Raw genomic sequence first — 18,152 nt, 5'->3', positions numbered from 1 at the left:
CCATAATATATGATTCACATCATTTAAATACTCATACAAATCATTGACCCCTGGTGCTGGTGCTGTCATTTTTGAACGAAACTACTCCCAGGTTCAAAATTTTTCATCCAAAGATAAAAGCTGGTCACTCAGAAACAAACTGACTGACTGACTTTTGCCACCTTTCCATGTCTTTCTATTCTTGTTAAATGGACCCAGCCTTTGGAATTAAAATACTGCCACCCATGGAATAAACAGAATAATCACACACTCTCAGTGCAGTGAGCAAAGTGTGCCAGCAGATGGACAGCCAACAGGCCTTGCCTACAAAAGCATAGAAAGGTTACTCTTATTTTCACCTCTTGTGGCAAAAGGTGCCTTTTCTGCATAAATTGGGACATGATGCCAAAGTAAAGACAGTAATTTTTGTATACACATAGTTATACTGTTATACTTGCATCCACAAGTATCTAGGTCTTAGAGTTATAACCCCACTGATGCTGACTGCTTACTGCCTACTAATGCTTAGCGTGGTTCCTTGTTGTTGTTGCAGTCCTCCTGAGGAGAACATGTACTGTTCTTTGTTACTCATTAGTGCAACCTGCAGACAAGGCTGATTTTGAAAAGAAAAGTAGAAAAAAATTGCTCTGTGGTATGTGAGTTATGAGAGAACCTTTGGGAAGTAAGGAAAGCTATACAGTATTGGAATGGACAGATGAGTTAGACTGAATAATGTTGATTTTTGTAGTGCAGTGTGAAGCCTTTGTAGTTAGCTGATCTGACAGGATCTCAATAGTGCAGGCGTGTCTGTTGGTATGCAAGTCTGCGTCTGTTTACGTGCGGCTATCAAGTGCATGTACCTTGAAAAGAGCCCTGAGGCGGTAAGGCAACATGAAAAAGTTTCACTCATCAAAGCTATCTTTGTCAACGTACCTTCTGGCTCTACTTCTCATTCCTTATCTGTAAACTTCATCTATTTTCTCTCCTCATCTCCCCACCCCACAGATCACTCATCGATGCCTTTTTTTTTCTTAAATCTAAATGACCACATCATGCCCATCAGTGTTCGTCTGAATTCTTAACACACTTTAATGTTTAACTGTTAACCTGTTATAAAGGGAGAAAAATTTAAAAAAGGATTGTTTTTCTGTTTTCTTTTTTAAAGTACAGCCGCAGCACCTCGAAAGAACCACACTGGGATTGTGTACTATAGAGTTAGTAGTTCAGTCACATACTCAAGGCAAGACTGAACCTCGACACTGTCGATCTAGACACAACTAAGCTGCTTTCAATCAGCGCAGAGCACACTGTGTGCATGTATGCATGTGTGTGTGTGTGTGTGTGTAAGTGATGAGCAAGGAGTCTAGTGGATGCTCCAATCACTTTCCATGCCACTACGAAAGCATGTGTTATGTTAAAGTACTCCCAGCGGAGTGATGAGCAGCTACAGGAATGCGATTTGCTTAGAAAACGATTATCATTGGATGTTTCAGTTTAATTTTCTTGCTGTCTGAAATTTTTCGCTGCAGTGTGTGAAAGTAGGTGATGAGATCCCAGGATGGATGAGGTCATTGCTTCATGCAGGTGACAGACAGAGAGATCTAAGGGCTGTAGTAGTGTAGATTGAATGATTACAGGCTTGGGAGTATGGGACTGTGATTCATTGTAGTTCGCATTTAATTCCACTTAATGAAAGCAAGAATTAAAAGACTTCATGTTAGATGCATATTCTGTTTAACAGTGTTGAAACCGAACTTTTAAAATTTATATTAACATTTGACTGTTTCATTCTTTTCCTTTATGTCTATATCCTCTAAACATAACAATGACAGCATCCTGCAAAAACATCCTGCATTTGAACATATTCATATTTACATGTTCAAATGCAGAAATGAACCGGATAATCTCAACAATGTCTCCCTGCACGTAACATACATATTCTTTTTTAAATTGTTTTGCAAACTTTTGATGTGTTTATTTCATAACAATTATGCTAGTAATGATATGATGATCAATAGGAACTGTAAGCAAAACTGCTGCTATATTAATTATCACATGCTCTTACACAACCGCAGCTTGAAGCTTTGAGCCAAGCAATTTTTCACAGAGGATGGGAATCATTTTATAGCTAAGTTTAATGCTATGGTGCCTTCTGGCCACTAGAGGGGAGTGACATGTGAAGGGCTTACCCATTTAATAAGGGGTGTCAAATATAAGGACAATGGGCCACAATTGGACGTGCAAAGACTGTAATACAGCCCATTATACAGTTTTGGAAAACGCCAAGAAGAGCTTAAATGTTGAACTTTTACCTGTATTTTCATAGGTTTTACAGCTTTTCCTAATAATATTTCCCTGTGGCCATTTATACTAAAGTAAAGTAATAGATAAGCGTTTAAATGGAAGAAGAGTGCCTGTTTTTTCTTTATTGACTATAGAAATGTTTTTTAAATTGTTTTTGTTTTGCAAAGGCTCAAGAGGTTAAGAAAAAGCACATTTTTAGTGACTTAACAAAACTTTCTACTTGTAATTACAGGACAGTCTGGGCAATGAGCCAGCAGAACGTTTTCCATAATCTTGCACATTTATTCCTTACACTTCAAGTCATGCTGATGGATTTCTTTCAATTTCTATATAGCAAAAAACTGTAAGTTCTGTTAAAATTGCACTTCTTCTTCCTAAAAATAAACATGTAGTTCAACATCTTTACACTGACAGAAAGGGAAGTTTCACTTCAGATCTGTATCTGAGCTGTATCTGATCCTTGATGGAAAATGAGTTTGACATCCATGATCTCGATTCACGGGGTTTCCTGTGCGTATAAGGAATATAAATATGCCCACAGTATGAAATGGTTAAGCCATTCAAGTGTCTGATATTATCAGTATATTACGTTAGTGTGCAGATACAGTATTCAAATTACACATTCTATAGGAAGCCATGCAGAAACTGTTGTTTAATTTTAGAATCCAAGACCATTTGTTTCTTTTTATTTCTCATTTCTTGTGACAATCCATTTCTTGGCAAACCCCGACCTGTCAGTGCAAATATGAATTTATTCCGATCTGGATGCAATCAATCTCTGGCTTTTACAAGTGGCTTCTATCCATTTAGAGCCCTCCTTAAACTCCAGCCTGCAGCCAAATGTGTGCATCTTAGCCCAGAATAAAGCCAGTAATAGTTTAGCTGAATTCTCACTCCATCCTTGACAGCTACTGACTAGGCTTGGCTGTATCGATCAGAGCTAAGCTGTTCAGTCGCACAAAACACACGAGCACATAAAACGCACACAACGGCAACATGGATAGAAGTAATTGATATGCACAAACACATGCACACGCACAAAATATCCCACACAAGCACATGCATTTAATTATCAGCATAGAGGAAAGAATTTGTGGAGTTGCAAACACACAACAATATGCGCTTACGCGAACACACACGCGCGCACAGATCGATGCGTTCTCTGTTGCTATACTTAGGCTGTCTACTGGAAGTAGATTAACAGTGGCAAAGGACAAGCAGTTTCATCACAGGTGAAAACAGCACAGGACACTGCACTCCTCTCTGACTTACTGCAAACCATTGAGCTAACACTTCCTGCGCTCGTGTAGTTCTGTACCCGTAACTGAGAATATGTGAGTGTTTTTAATTTGTATGGGACCCAAAAGTCCCTGTGCTGCACAGTAAGTTGAAATGTAATCCTTACTCTGAGTAAAAGACTAAAATAAGAGCTCAGATGAGCACGCGTGTTGGTTCTGTACCTGGATGGTGATTCTCCTGTCGTGACGGGACATGTTAATACTATGTGGCTGTCCATTGGCCAAGTTACGCTGGTCCACATCTATGGTGAACGGCTCCCTCAGACCACCCAGGTTATATCGCACCTGCAGCGAACCTGGAGACGTACAGATACAGCAGTTTAAAATCTCAGACACTAGGTGGCGCAGTCAGTTTTTTAGGCCTTATATATCATCAAAGCAGTTTTCTGTCAGCTGCTGCTCCGTGGTTGGTCGTTGACTAAGGAGGATTTTTGGAGATTATACCAATGTGTGCTGCAAGGAAGACGTTTAAATGTTGTCTGCAATGGTGAGCAACAATTTAATGTGCGTGTGTGTGTGTGCTGCGTGTCAGCCTTACCATTCTGTCTTAACACCACGGCAAGATAGTCCTGCGTCTTGGAGCTCACGTACATCAGAACAGCTGGAGCACTGGATGTGCTGAAACTAAAGGCCACCTCCTCCTTTGTTAGATTCACCTCATGTGGCGTGAGCTGGTGCGTCAACACCTTGGTGTCTTTACTGGCTCCCGCAATGGCTTCAGGCAGGAAGTTGTACTTTACCAGCGTCCCTGCCTCAAAGAAACCTCCAACATCTGGGTGAGATGATGGAAGAAGGAACAAAATGTAGGACCAAAATTAAGCTCTCACTCAAATGCAATAAATGTTGCTTGCTTCAACTGTACTGTGTTGTAATGTGCGCTTAAAACACAAGCAAGCAAGAAACCAAGAAAGAAAGAAAGAAAGAGAATTTTCCATCAAAAACAAGCCACAGGGAGCCACTCACAAGCTCATAGATGCAAAGACACAACAGGGTAGACATATTATATAGCCGGAGGGGAATAAACACACACATAAATAAGGCTGTGTTCAGATGATGTAGTAAAGCGAGTGTTAAATTGCTGTAGTCCAGCATTTGAAACCAAACAATGCACTGTTTACCAGTACATTAACAAACCTAATGGCATATTTCAACCATACCAGGAGGCTTATTGATTCTCATAATCAAATATCGAGAAGACGAGACCTTATTTTTCTATAGTCTATTTCTGTTACACTCCTTGTTTGTGTTCGTGTGTACGTGTACTCATTCGCCATGTCTGCGAGTCAGTTAAAAAGGAGATAAAGGCATAATACGTGTGAAATTAAAGACAATGGTTGCAGGGAAAGCAGAGAGAATAGGGTTGAGTGCGTATGTGTGTGTGTGTATGTGTGCAAATGCCACGCAATATGCCTCAACATGTTCTCCTTCCCTCTGCAGCCACGGTGAAATGTAAAATTACAGCCCTTATGGGTCCAGAATTTCAAGCGAACACATTTATGCATCTTTTTTAAAGCTTCACTTCACCCATCAGCTCCCACCAGACACAGTACAATAAATACTTCAAGCTACATTACTTTAATTTAATAGAACACTTATTACTTGAAAATGGGTAAGTTCTCTGAATAGTATTGCCACAGAAGCAAAATCTCAGCTCTATTCAGGTTACCTACCAATTTTATCCTTTATTTAGCTTTGCAATCATATAGTTCCAAGCCTCAGAAGTCTGGAGAGACCCATTTTAGCAATCTTTTTGTATTAACTGAACTTTATTGTTATGGGTAAGCTCAGATATTCCATATTAGAAAGTGCTATCCTCCCTAAACCTGTCAAACTACTTTTAAATTTGACAAAATTAACTTAAAAAATGATGTGTTTAGACAAATGTAAACCTAGCTTAAACATGGTTAGGAAGAATTACCATAGTAAATAAGAATTATTTCTTTCTTTCATTTAAATATTCATAGAGCAGCCATTCCCAAAGTCAAGAAGACATATCCTATCTATTCCTATTTTCACTTTAATAAAAAAAAACAACATTTCCTTGAAATTCTTTATTTGAAAAACATAAACAGCAATGTTGGCCAATGTGTGACCACCTGTGACTCGGGCACAAACTTCAATGTAAGAGCAGATTATTACCTGTTTGATCAACATTTTATATAAATGAATGAATTAAATGTAAATGCTTTTAAATAAACTTCAAACTGAATTTCTGTTATTACTCAAGCTCACCTGCAGTACCTTTGCAGCCCTCCAGGGGGCCCTAGCCAACCCTTTGGGAATCACCGACATAGAGTATTTTATAGTTAGCAGTTTATGCAACCACATTGGCAGAAATGCTCATTTACTCATTTCAAAGTATTTACTTACATCTTTTATACTGTCTATGATGACAAGGTGAGTTTTTCTTCTACTGTCAGTAACAAGTACTAACAATCATTGTAGTCTATTAAGTATAATGAACTGTGTGTGTGATGACACCTGTTAGCTCTATTTAGCGATGTGTTCATGTAGTATATAATATACACTAGAAACAAACTCATGTAAGTCATGGAGAGCATTTTCACGTTTAAAATACTCTCACAGTAAGTTTTTTCTCTTTCCTACTGGGGAAAGAAGGAAAGAAAGTACCCCAACTTGTTACCCAGAGCTTCAGTAGCAACACATAAAATTGTCTGGAACCTTAATGGGGTATGAGCAATGCTGCAGAGCTGGAGCTTTTCGTGTGTGTGTGTGTGTACTTCATGTCAGTATGAGAAGAAGTTTCGGATGTGGATTCTGAGCAGTGCAAATCTCAACAGGTACATGTGCAATTGCATTTTTGCAAGTTTTAGCGTGCGTGCGTGTGTTCATACGTATGTACATGTGCACACCAGCTCCACGCGAGACCCTCAAGGGCAGAAAAGCAAAAGAATGAGAGTGTATAATAACAATACTGCAGGGTCCCCTGAGCAGTGTGTAAATATGGATACAATGGAAATGCACTATGCAATTATGGCTGACTTCATGCATTTTTCACTAGCTGGGAGGATGGGGAGAGAGTGGTACATTAAAGAGAGGGAAAGAGAGAAATTTGGGAAAGGGCAGAAAACTGAGAAACCAGGAGAGGGGCAATTGAGAGAGGAGCGAGAAAATAAGTGTGGCAAAGTAAGAAACGGAGGAGGAATAAGTGGAATACATATTTATGGGGACAAGAGTAAAATAATTGTAAAGGAGTGGCAGGAGAAAAGAAAAAACAGAGCATAAATGAGGGGGAAAAAGTAGCAAAGAGACAAAGAGGACAGTGAGTCCAAATGAAAGGAAAAAAAAACTGTAGCAGAGTGAAGGAAAAGAGGGACACAAAGGAATGAAAGGAGGAAATAGATGATGAAGTCACATGTCATCAATGTTCCCTCTAAGCTGCGCGCGTGTGCAATTGTGCACTGCTGGCACGGTCTCTGCGCACAGAAAATCTGCGTTGCGCACAAAAAAATAAAAAATAAAATAAAAATCCAACCTGTATTGAAATTAAAATTAAAACTTTAACAATTCTGCTTTGCAGTGTTAGTAAGTGACTGGCTGCTCCCATATAGGATTAGAACGATGCCACCTTATCCCATAGTCCAGCCAATAACGCGATTCACATTCGTATATACGCAGCAAATCAACGTTGTTGACAGGCTATGACAGCTAGTGATGTGCGGATCGATCCTGAAATATTGATTCATTTATGTTCTAGAATCGATTCTCACATTAAAATATCGATATTTTAGTAATTTAGGGGAAATTTGTAGTTTATCATTAACAGGAACACAGTGGGAAGAACCTATTTCATTCGGTTAGTCTACATTGGAAGGAACTACTAAATTTACCAGAGAAACACACACACACACATGAAGAGAGGGAGAGTATGCATAGTATGCAAACGGCTACCAAACAGCCATCATAATTCGTCATACATTGAGAACAGGACAAATCAACAACTGACAATGACTAATTAATATTAAAATCTGTAACATAATGTATTGTTTGGAGTTTAGTCTGTTACTGTTACTATTTTTACCATTTCTCTTTGGAGCAACTGTAACCCACATAATTTCCTTCGGGATTAATAAAGTGTTCTGATTCTGATCGTTTCAGGATGACCTGCCATTATCCAATGACACATCTTCTTATCTGTATCTTTTGCTCGTTTCTCCTCCTCTTCTTTTCTATTTTTTCTAAACTGAGCACCTTATGGCTTTGAACTTTGCTTGTCCATCTTCCATTGGTTTTAATTTTGGACTGCAGTATAAACACAAATCCCCCAACTCGAGGATCGCCACAACCTAACCTAATAGGGCTTTGGAGTTGACGTCACGCGCAATGCATTGTGGGAGCGCGGCACCCACAATGCAACGCGACCTACACCTTAGTTCACAGATTCACTTTGTCTAAGGTGTATTTCTGGGATTTCACACAACCCAGGATTCAAATCATGAATACATAATGGGCTTGGATTTACAACATTATGAATGAAAAAATTATGAATGAAATGTGCTCTATTTGGAGGCAGCAGGCCTCCCCCCCCTTTCCACGGGTTGTGTGTGAGACATTAAATCATCAAAATATAAAATTTTAATTTTAAATTGTTATTGATCCCTTTACTCCTAGTCCTAAAGTGTATATTTATTTTCTTACTCTTCTTATATTTATTGTTTGTTTACTTGCACTGCTGTAACTGGAGCCTCGTCGTCTCGTCTCTCTCAATAGTGTACTGCATGCAGCGGAGATGACAATAAAGTTTACTTTGACTTCAGCAGCGAGCAGGCGCCCTGAGGGCTCTCGCGCTCACTTTTCGCGTACAGAATTTCGGAAAAACATCGGTGCAAATTATAAGTCCCCCGCCGCCCCGCCCTCTCCTCCCTGTGCCGCAAGCAGCAGGCGCACCTTGCAAACGGAGGGCGCCCTTACTCCCAGGAAATGGGTGATAGAAAACCAATCGGTGCCCATGCCATTCCCAATATGCGCTGGCTGATGTCGGGCAGCATGAGTACGAGCAATTTATTTATTTATTTTTTGCTGATGCCCCACCACGATACCGCCCCAGGCAGCCGCCCGTGTCACCCGTATCAAAAACTGCTACTGCTCAGAGTAAATCATATCACAGAATATGACGAGCGTATGTTGAGGCGAACTGAAGACGAGGAGTGGACATGGACAGGTGCTGCTAGGGCGAGACAGACGTCTCTCACGGAGTCCTTTAGTGTGACAGGCAGGCAAGGTGTTCAAATAGCGCACAACTTCAGTTTTTTTTATTTCTATATGATGAATTCTGCATTATTAAGTGATAAGAACAACTAATCTGATGACCTGTAATCATTATGATGCTATCATTTGAGACACAATAAATAAAATACGTTTTTGTATAAAGTATCGGTATCAGATCAGATCGATACCACCCTGAATTTTACTTTCAGTGGTATCGCACATCACTAATGACAGCGTCCTTATGTGCCGACACCGGTGTTTTAGCTAGCAAAGCGGTGTGGCTGATGTGGAGTGAAGCCACGTTAATGACAATGTGTACAACCATTGGAGATGTGAGCAGGACAGACGGAACAATTGTGTGGACTTTTTAAATTGTGTTGATAGGCCACGTAAAACCAGAGTTATGATAAAAATATATGCAATGTTTGGTTTTTTTGGTTTACTTTCATTGTTTATATTTACTGCAGGAAGAAACGGTAAAAACGCATTTTTATAAGGAAAAGGCTTGAAAGCGCTCTCCACCTGTGAGCAAAAACAAAACCAAAAAAACCCACCCTTTCCTATGTACCATGTCGACCAATCACAAAATTCAATGGCAACATGGCATTTAGTTGTTTAGGAAGTTTAGCGACGTTTAGTGTAAATCTTGTGTATTTAGTGTGTAGGGTAGTCAATAGTTTTGTTGATGGTATCAAACTTCTGTTCCATGGTGTTGTCATTCTTTTGATTCTGAGACCTCACAACTGCAGTGATCCGTTCCGCGATGTATTCCAACTGTCGCTCAAGGGTCTCATTTTGAGCAGGCCTCTCTCTGATGTATCCCCCCATACGCTCAATGGTGTTGTTTTGAGCCTTCACAGCAGCTGTAAGCGTCTCCAAGGTGTTGACCATATTACGTTCGTTGTGAGAGGTTGCGCCTCGTTCCATTGCGATTCCAGCGGGCAGCCTTGGGGGGGTTTGAACAGCCGGTTCCGCTCTCTCAGGCCAGCAGGTATCAGGCTGTTGTTCTCCTTTATCTCATAGTGGACAGAAATTATTTTTTTGTAGTGGCACAAATAATTTGTGTGGCATCAGATTCATCAGATTCGAGGAGTTACCTCCTTTGCACAGTATCACCTTAAAGCACTTGTTGCAGGCTGCTGAGTTTGCATCTTTTGCTGTGAAGTACAGCCAGAATTTGACCGCTTCGCCTTGGGCATTTTTAATCTGTAGCTCTGCTCTAAAAGAACGTACGTACCTGGGCCCGCCTACTACACTTGCAAAGGTAAAATGATTGGCTAGAATCCAAAGTGTGTGACATCTCAGGAAAAAAAAGCACCGAAATGTGCGTTGCTTTTCGGTCTGGTTACTACCGTTTATGTCAGATACCGGTACCCATCCCTAAACTTGGATAGATTCAATGCTGGAGTGACCACAGTGCACACGTCTAAAGGACCGCTCAGGGAGTTTGTGTGTTCGCTCAGACACGTGAAAAAATTAGAGGGAACATTGCACAAAAACAAATAGACACAAGGGTGTGCTCTCTCCCTTTCTTTGCCTCTCTCTCTCTCGCTCTCTCTCTCTCTCTCACACACACACACACACACACACACACACACACACACACACACACACACACACACACACACACACACACACACACAGACAGTAATCTTTATTCTCTAAATCCTGAAATGCCTGATTGGTTATGACAGAATTCTGAGGAGGTCTTTTCATGTCTTACACTAGCATATCACCACACACTGTCACCCTCCTCCACACCACACACACGCACGCAAGCCCACACCAAGACACACATTCTGCCTTTCTGTCATCTTGTCACCCCCCTGCCAAGAACACAGGGGGGAAAACACCATTCGACTTTAGGAAACAAATTAATTCACGTGTCGGGGATCAACTTCCTGACTGGGAGCGAGCAGAAAGCCTCTGACAGCGCCGCTGCTCTTCTCCCGAGAGAATTTCATGAAAACTTGTTTTGGGAAATAGAACTTTAATAGTGTATCTAATGAATCCCGGTGAAACAAACACGATGCTTTAGCAATATGCAACAGCGCAGAAGCAGAGTTACAGTGTGACACTGCTTGTCTGTGATCTTCAAAGAAAACATCAGATCACTAGACACACCTCTTACTGAAGTCACTCACGCTTTGTTTCTGAGTTTGATCTCTCAGCTCTGCATTTGCACAGTACCAGCATTCAGCGAGAGCACTCTAAAGTGAGGGAGAATTGGTGGGTAAGCATAATATTACCCTCAATCGATGCCTTTTATCGCAAGCCCAAACACTTTCAAAAACGACAGCGCCAAACTGAATAGGAAGTGGGGCACGATCACAAAGCGCAGCGACAATCACGGTGGGTTGTCGGGGAATGAAGCTCATTGAAACACAACTACTCCAGCGGTAATCCTGGTGCTGTTTGACTCTGGCTTTGTGAATAAAAGAGAAAGCGCAAATGATAACATGATCTCAGAAATATGCCTGCAAAAGTTGTCGGAGAAAATGTTAGCCGAAGGATTATTGCTCAGTGTGTCATCCTTAATTTCCGAGCAGAAAAGCAGTCCTGCAAGGCCAGGAAATGGGAAAACAAAACCTGATGTAAAAGGGGAAAAAAAACCCTTCAAAACCCACAGAGGGAAAATTTCATTTGTTTTGCACTGAAAGTTTTGAGGACAAAGAAAAGCCAGATGTACATTGTCTTTAAATAGAGTCAAATTGCCTGTCTGAAAATGCCTCTTACCTCTGGTGCAGAACGGACCATCGTAGGCGGTGGCGGTGCAGTCACACAGGTAGCCGTTATACCTCTCCACACACTTTCCCCCATTCCGACAGTACATCCCAAAACTGTTACAGTGGCCTTGGCAACCGGGCTTGACCCCAGGTGTGACCTTCGCCCTCTCTTCCAGATCGAGAGTGATGCCATTCATTCGTAAGGCTCTGATACATCCCAGGAACCCCCGCTGTCCCCCTGCAGCACCTGAGGACCGGAAGAAGGAGCAGGAAGGAGGGAACGCAGAGGGGGAAAGGATATGTAGCGTCAGGAGAAAAGAAAACAAGGAGAAGGAAGGGAGGACAACTGGAAGTCAGGGTCGCAAAAGTCATTCTGAATGCAAGAGGCTCTATTTTAATCTGTTTTAGAAACATTAATATCCTAATGCCTGGAGGAAGCCACTGATGTCACGCTAATTGTTCTGACTGTGACGCCGTTCTTGAAACAACCTTCAACTCGTTTGATTTCTTCAGTAATTGCAACAGCCTAATGAACACTGTCTCTTAATGAACCTCGCACTAGCATACACATGCAAATGGATGCGCGGATGCACGTAAACTACATGCTCGAGATGAACACACACGTTTTAAAAATGCCGCACAGTGCGCACCTGATTTGAATGAGTCAATGTAAGCATTACTGCTTAGCCTTGGGGTGTCGATAGCCATTCTTCTAAAGTGCTTCCATCGTCATTCTGGCCTTGCACGATTACAGTCTAACTACCCATTAACTTGGACAAAGTAGGGGTGTTAAATAGATTAATGTTGACCTAAATGACCACAGCAATAAACACACTCATAAATATACACCCACAGGTATAGATTCAAAAATACACAAACACACCCACCGAGCATAAATATTCTGTGTGGGTAAACACAAACGTAAGCACGCACACTTGCGCGCACTATCGGAGATGAGAACCGAGGGTCATTTTAGTTATTACTGTAAAACATCTCAAGGGCATCGTCTGGCTTAAGGAAGAGTGTCTATTCAGGAAGACATGTAAAGGAAATGTGAACACACATTCTAGCAGGCGGGGTCGTCCCTCAACAGCTGCACTCTCGCTTATGCAATTTTAGCTTGCCCACATAGGTACAATAGAGGCATAATAAGATTACTAATACATGTACTTTGATTTTCTCCAGCCGATACATTATTCACGTATTGGGATGCAGCTGAGCTTTTGCATGCTTTCTCCTATTTTCAGTCCCATGAAGAATTAGACTTTTAGTAGGCCCCTTAATTAATCTATTTTGTAGTACTGATTGGCTGGAGGTTTCTGCCACCTGTTTACCCAGGTCTGAATCAGTCTCTGATTAAATGGACAGCAGGCTCCGAAGCCTGCGGAGACCGGGGCAGGCACGTATACACACACACACGCACGCACGCACAGTCAGGTGCATACGGTTTCTGTGCTACTCACAAACGCTGTGTAATAGAGCCTGACTGATTGTGACCGCAGTCAATATTGGCTTATCACAGTTACAATCATTTAAAAAAGTAAGTACAGAAATAGAAATAATTGTTTGACACATAACCAAAATAATAGAGCTGATCTGAACCAGCAATAAAGGCGATATGCTCAAAGAAATAACAAAACTGATAACTTGCAGTCACACTTTCCAATCTAAGGAGATCAGGAGATTAGGTGCAGTTTTATTGAAATCTCTGACATGTTGTTTGCTCTCTCCTATCAAAGTCTGTTGCGTAATTATGCCTGAAGCTCTCAAAGACCTTAAGAAAGAAAAAACCCCACTGACATATTATGATATGAGTGTAAGGAACCACCAGTCCCATCGATTTTAAATAGTTAGTCCAGGACTAGATATCCTAGCAAATTTAGCCCAACCAGCATGTTTGATGTAAAAAAAGAAGTCACCAAAAACCTCTGAATTCAATCACAGGATCTGGAGGCAACTGAGTTAATGTCAAACTACAGATGTGACCTACATGGGTTGGTGTGCCAGGAAAAAAAAGCATGAGCAGCAACTATTTGCAACTGGCTTAGATAGGTCTTTTGCACTGATCTGTTCAGGACAAAGCAATCAATGACAGTGCTGTTTGGCCACATGTTTAGCACAGGATAAAGGCAGCTTTATTTGAAAAAAACCCTCCACACCAACTGTAAAGCATAGTGGAGGAACAGAGTAGTTTAGGGTTCCTTCACTGCCTCAGGGAGTGGGCAGCTTGCAGTCACTGATTCAGTAATGCAGTCTGCATTTTTCCAAAGTGTGCTTGAAGAAAATGTGATGCCATCTGTCCGTAAGTTAAATTGAACCAGATGTGAACCTCGCACCTGAATATTTATCCTACTCCCCCTAGCAAATACAAAAGGAGGAGATGCGGGGCTGTTCAATGAATAAGAAAAAAAAAAGTTAAATCAAAACCTGTGGGGGTAATTCAAAATAGGTGCTACATGCAAGAAAAACACCAATGCATGTTCTGCATTTTTATATGTACAGGCCCAAGTTTTACGTATATTAGTAAACACGAAGTTTCTCTGTATGTAATTATAGTTCTTTATAATTAATAGTCAATAGTATACATTTATAGAGCTTTGGTGATTAAGACAAAAATCAACTAGACTTGTCTCCTAAAACTGTATACTTTACTTTTTAAAATTTTCATTACATTTATTTTTAACGTTTTTGCAAACACCTGTGTATTCAGCATATCTTTAATCTTATGTATATGTACAACATACATATGTGCTTTCTAGCCTTTTTCAGGAAATCATCATATACTCTAAAAAAAACGTGAAAAAGAAGTACACTGCATGATTCAGTAGCTTGTAGAACTACTTTTTTAGCAGAAATGACTTTACAGGTTTCATCAGAATTTTTGTCCACCTTTCTGTGCATGTTTGCTTCAGTTCATTGAGATTTGCAATGCGATTTGTCTAGACTTTGACTGGGCCACTACAGCATTATTTCTTTGCTTCACTTTGCCCTTCTGTTGTAGATTTGCTGCTGCGCTTGGGATTATAGTCCAGTTTCATGACCCGGTTTCAGCCAAGCTTAAGCTGTTGATCACCTCCCTCCACCACCGTGCTTGGCAGTTGGTATGAGGTGTTTGGGATGATATGCTTTAGTTTACACCAAATGGGCCGTATAGTGTGAGACCCTGCATCGTGACCTACGAACTTCTAACCCCTACGAGTCAATCGTGCAGTTTGAGCAGGAGCTGAATCGCGCGACTGAAAAAAATCGCACAGTGTGAGCCCGGCATAAGAATGACACTCTAGTCTACTGGTTGAAGGTCTTGTGGATTATGCCCTCTCCAGCCCTCCTTAAGCAGACTTTGTCTGTTAGAGTTGAATCAGCTTCTTAATATTAAAAAAAAAACAAAAAAATGCCTCTATACCCTTTGTTGCAACCTAGTTTCAACATCTGGCTTCACTCGGTGTATACATGACTACCAGACTTTTCATTTTCTCAATATTAGCAGTAGGCTTACAAAAAATCTGACACACAGTCTCAGCAGCACATGACTGCACAGAAATATTGTAATTAATACATATATTTCAAAACATAAGCAATTATTAAAGTGAAATGTATATATATGGCTCAATTCATTTATGGGAGTAATGTGTGTGCCCCAAGAGGATGTTACCTTGTAATGATGTCCTAATTAAGCAACATTTTGTTTTCATTAGAAGACACACACGCACACACAAACACACGCAGTAGCAGGCAAATTAGAAGGAAAGCCATATGTGACCGCTTAACCTTCACTGCATGTATGGATGTATCAGTGTGAATGCTGAATTACTAAGTAAAGACTTTGCATTGAATAAACTTGCAGTATGCACTTTAACACTGTACTGACAGTATTCGCCACATGTGGATTCTTCTGTGGAGGCATATTCAGATGAATTAAATTAAATAAGAATCGGCTGCAGATTTGCTTCCATTAACATTTTAAAAGTGGTTAAGCCGAATGGCGGCATGTGCTTTTCTTTCTCTTTGCTGTTCGCAACGTTGGAGATATCTTTAACTACAGTATTTCGCACGCTCTGTGTTTATTAGAAGCACACTTCAGGATTCAATTTGTATTAGTTTCTGATGGGTGTTTTGATTCACTGGGTCTAAATGCCATTTCAAAAGCATTCCTAACCCACTGGCATTTCCAGAGGGGGATATTATGATAAAAAAAAAAAAAGCTCATATCAGCAGCCACATGCTTCATATCTATTGGGTTATAACACTGTTTTTTTAAAGCATCTCTCTAAAAGGTTGATAATAACTTCGCTTTTTATAAAAGGAAGTCATATATGAGTACTGACTTAAATTGCCACCTGCTGTAATTTAGAAGACTTGGGTGCTTATCATCAGTCTACCCCCCCCACCCCCACACCCCCCTACTCAAAAAAAACAAACAACAGGCAATCAAAGCATGAGCACTGATATTTTAGAAGACTAATACTGACTTTAACCACTGTTAAAGTGAGGCTGCCATAAAATCTGAATCAACTAACAGAAGCACAGTTATTTTGAGCTGTAGGTGAGGTGAAAACTGTATCAGTGTCACAGAGACATTTCGCTGTACTCAGTAAATGTTACCTACTGTCTTGGCAGGTGAGCGAGGCTGGTTTCCCTGTGACAGGTGTCGCATGCATGCAGCGACGAGCAAGCAAGCACGATGTCGATTCACGACGGCAGAGACGGGGGTGGAGAGGGGGAAAGAAAAGAGCAGCGCACAAAAGAAAGACAAAACAATCAAGTCATGAGCAAAAACATGCAAAACCATAAAAATCAATGTGATAGTGAGCATTAATCAAGACGGAATTCAAAAAAGAGCAGATGGTGGCCACGAAATGAATAAATTGCGGTGCCATTTATAGTTATGAACACGTATTTGGAGAGCTAAAAGTTAACAATGTGAAGTAAATGACAGCATGCTGATGGTATAACATTTACGCTCAAGGCCATTATAGCAAATGAGCCACTGTGCAGTAAACACTAAAGCAATCAAATGCTTGATGAGGAGCATATTGATTGAGAAAGAGTAAAGGAGATGATAGAGAGACAAACACACGAACACGGTAAACCTCCATGTTGTAGATGTGGAGGACTCACTTTCCTTTTTGTGCCTTTACAGTCAACTCTTTCAAACAAAGATGGCTGCAGTAGAATTTCAAAGTTTCACAGTTTTGAAGTTTTTTGGGTTTCATTTTTTATTTTCTAGCTCAGCGCCTTTGAACAGTTGCATCAGTAATAGTCATTGACAGCCGTGCAGTGGCGGAGATTCTTCCGTAATATGAAGGAATCAAGAGTCGAGACAAAATCTTGTTGCCTGCAGGGCTCTTCCCACTCTTTCCAAATCTCTTGATCAAACACAAAGAAGATCTCTATCTTTTCTGGATGTCGGAGGCCAAATCTAAACTACTTCCCTTGAGTGTAGAGGGGGGTCACTTCCTGTGTATAACACTTTAACTTCTCAAAGAAATCCTCAAATCAGGATTAAGCGGGGATTAGAGATCAGATATAGGAAGGTGATGTCACCTCTGCTGGTGTTGTTACATGCAGTCCATCCATTGCTCTCTCTCTCTCACTTCTTCTCTCTCTCTCTGTTACAGTATTTTTATTCCTTGAGATCTGGTGACACGCGCACAGGCCTAAGCTAAAAGGCCAGAATACAGACATGCAAATTGGCCTTAGATATATCTGAAAGCCATAATGTTCCCGGTTTCATAGCCACGAGTCACACAAAGACCCTTTTTGCCCCTTCCCGTTTCTCTAAAAGAAAGTACAAATACACTGAGAGGCAAATTGGGACATGATAAGGTGAGGATATTTCAGCAGCGCTCAAATCAGCAAAAGTGATGAGACGATGAAATTATATTATAGACGGGGATCAGGAGGTTTGAGGCTATCACATTGGGAGGCCTGATTGGAATTTGCAACAATCTCCTTTGGGCTGAACTTTTTTTTCCAATGAGATAGTAGGAAGTGTGTGATCCGCCTCAGCACTTTTCCCTCTATCCGCAAAATCCCTAAAACTATTTTAGCCTTGGAGTTTGGTCTATAGCGTATTGACTGCTCAGCACAAAAGACGAAATGAGACAGAGAAGTGAAAGCGCAGTGAGAAAACTGGACAAATCTTCCATTTGAAATCCTGATGAGCTCGAGAAGCACTGCGCTGGAGAGATAGATGGTTGACCTTTTACCCAATAGCTATGCACAGCTTCTGTGATAATAAAGGCTTTGTCTATCTGATAATTGATCCATAATTAAAGGATGCAGGGACAGAGAAAATCCAATAGCTGATCCCCTCTATGCAACAGTATCTTAATGCAAAGACATTTACAGTATTAACATATGAAATAAATGAGCTCTGTGAGTAACATGGCCTCACACCCAATCATGTTTAAATTTATTAAAAGTCTGTTCGCTCACATGGATGAGTTTCCAAGGATGCGTGCCTATCATTAAGTGTAAAACCTGCGTGTGTGTGTGTGTGTTTGGATTAACTTAATTAGCAGTGGCTGGCTTAAGAGAAAACGCTGTGATTTCCAGTAAAGCTGGTACATCTTTAACTTGTGAGACAATCAGACGTTCTCATGGAGGTTGTCAG

At 40.8% G+C, this 18,152-nt stretch overlaps 1 protein-coding gene across 1 annotated transcript in view; it reads right to left on the bottom strand.

Annotated features, from left to right (window-relative positions):
• The window catches only part of cntnap2a (contactin associated protein 2a), a 443,305-nt gene that overhangs the window by 24,853 nt on the left and 400,300 nt on the right, over nucleotides 1-18,152 (bottom strand). The window contains exons 20-22 of the mRNA XM_085418525.1: nucleotides 11,547-11,783; nucleotides 4,120-4,353; nucleotides 3,744-3,877 (exon numbers count right to left, since the gene is read on the bottom strand). Coding sequence (XP_085274651.1) covers nucleotides 3,744-3,877; nucleotides 4,120-4,353; nucleotides 11,547-11,783 — 605 coding nt within the window. The remainder of the gene's footprint in view (nucleotides 1-3,743; nucleotides 3,878-4,119; nucleotides 4,354-11,546; nucleotides 11,784-18,152) is intronic.

The sequence above is a fragment of the Rhamphochromis longiceps genome, linkage group LG9 (assembly GCF_057381845.1).
Source record: "Rhamphochromis longiceps isolate RC_006_pf linkage group LG9, R_longiceps_female_GT1.1, whole genome shotgun sequence".
NCBI lineage: Eukaryota > Metazoa > Chordata > Actinopteri > Cichliformes > Cichlidae > Rhamphochromis > Rhamphochromis longiceps.
Note: the sequence above shows the minus strand (reverse complement) of the source record. Positions and strands in the feature narration are given on the sequence as shown.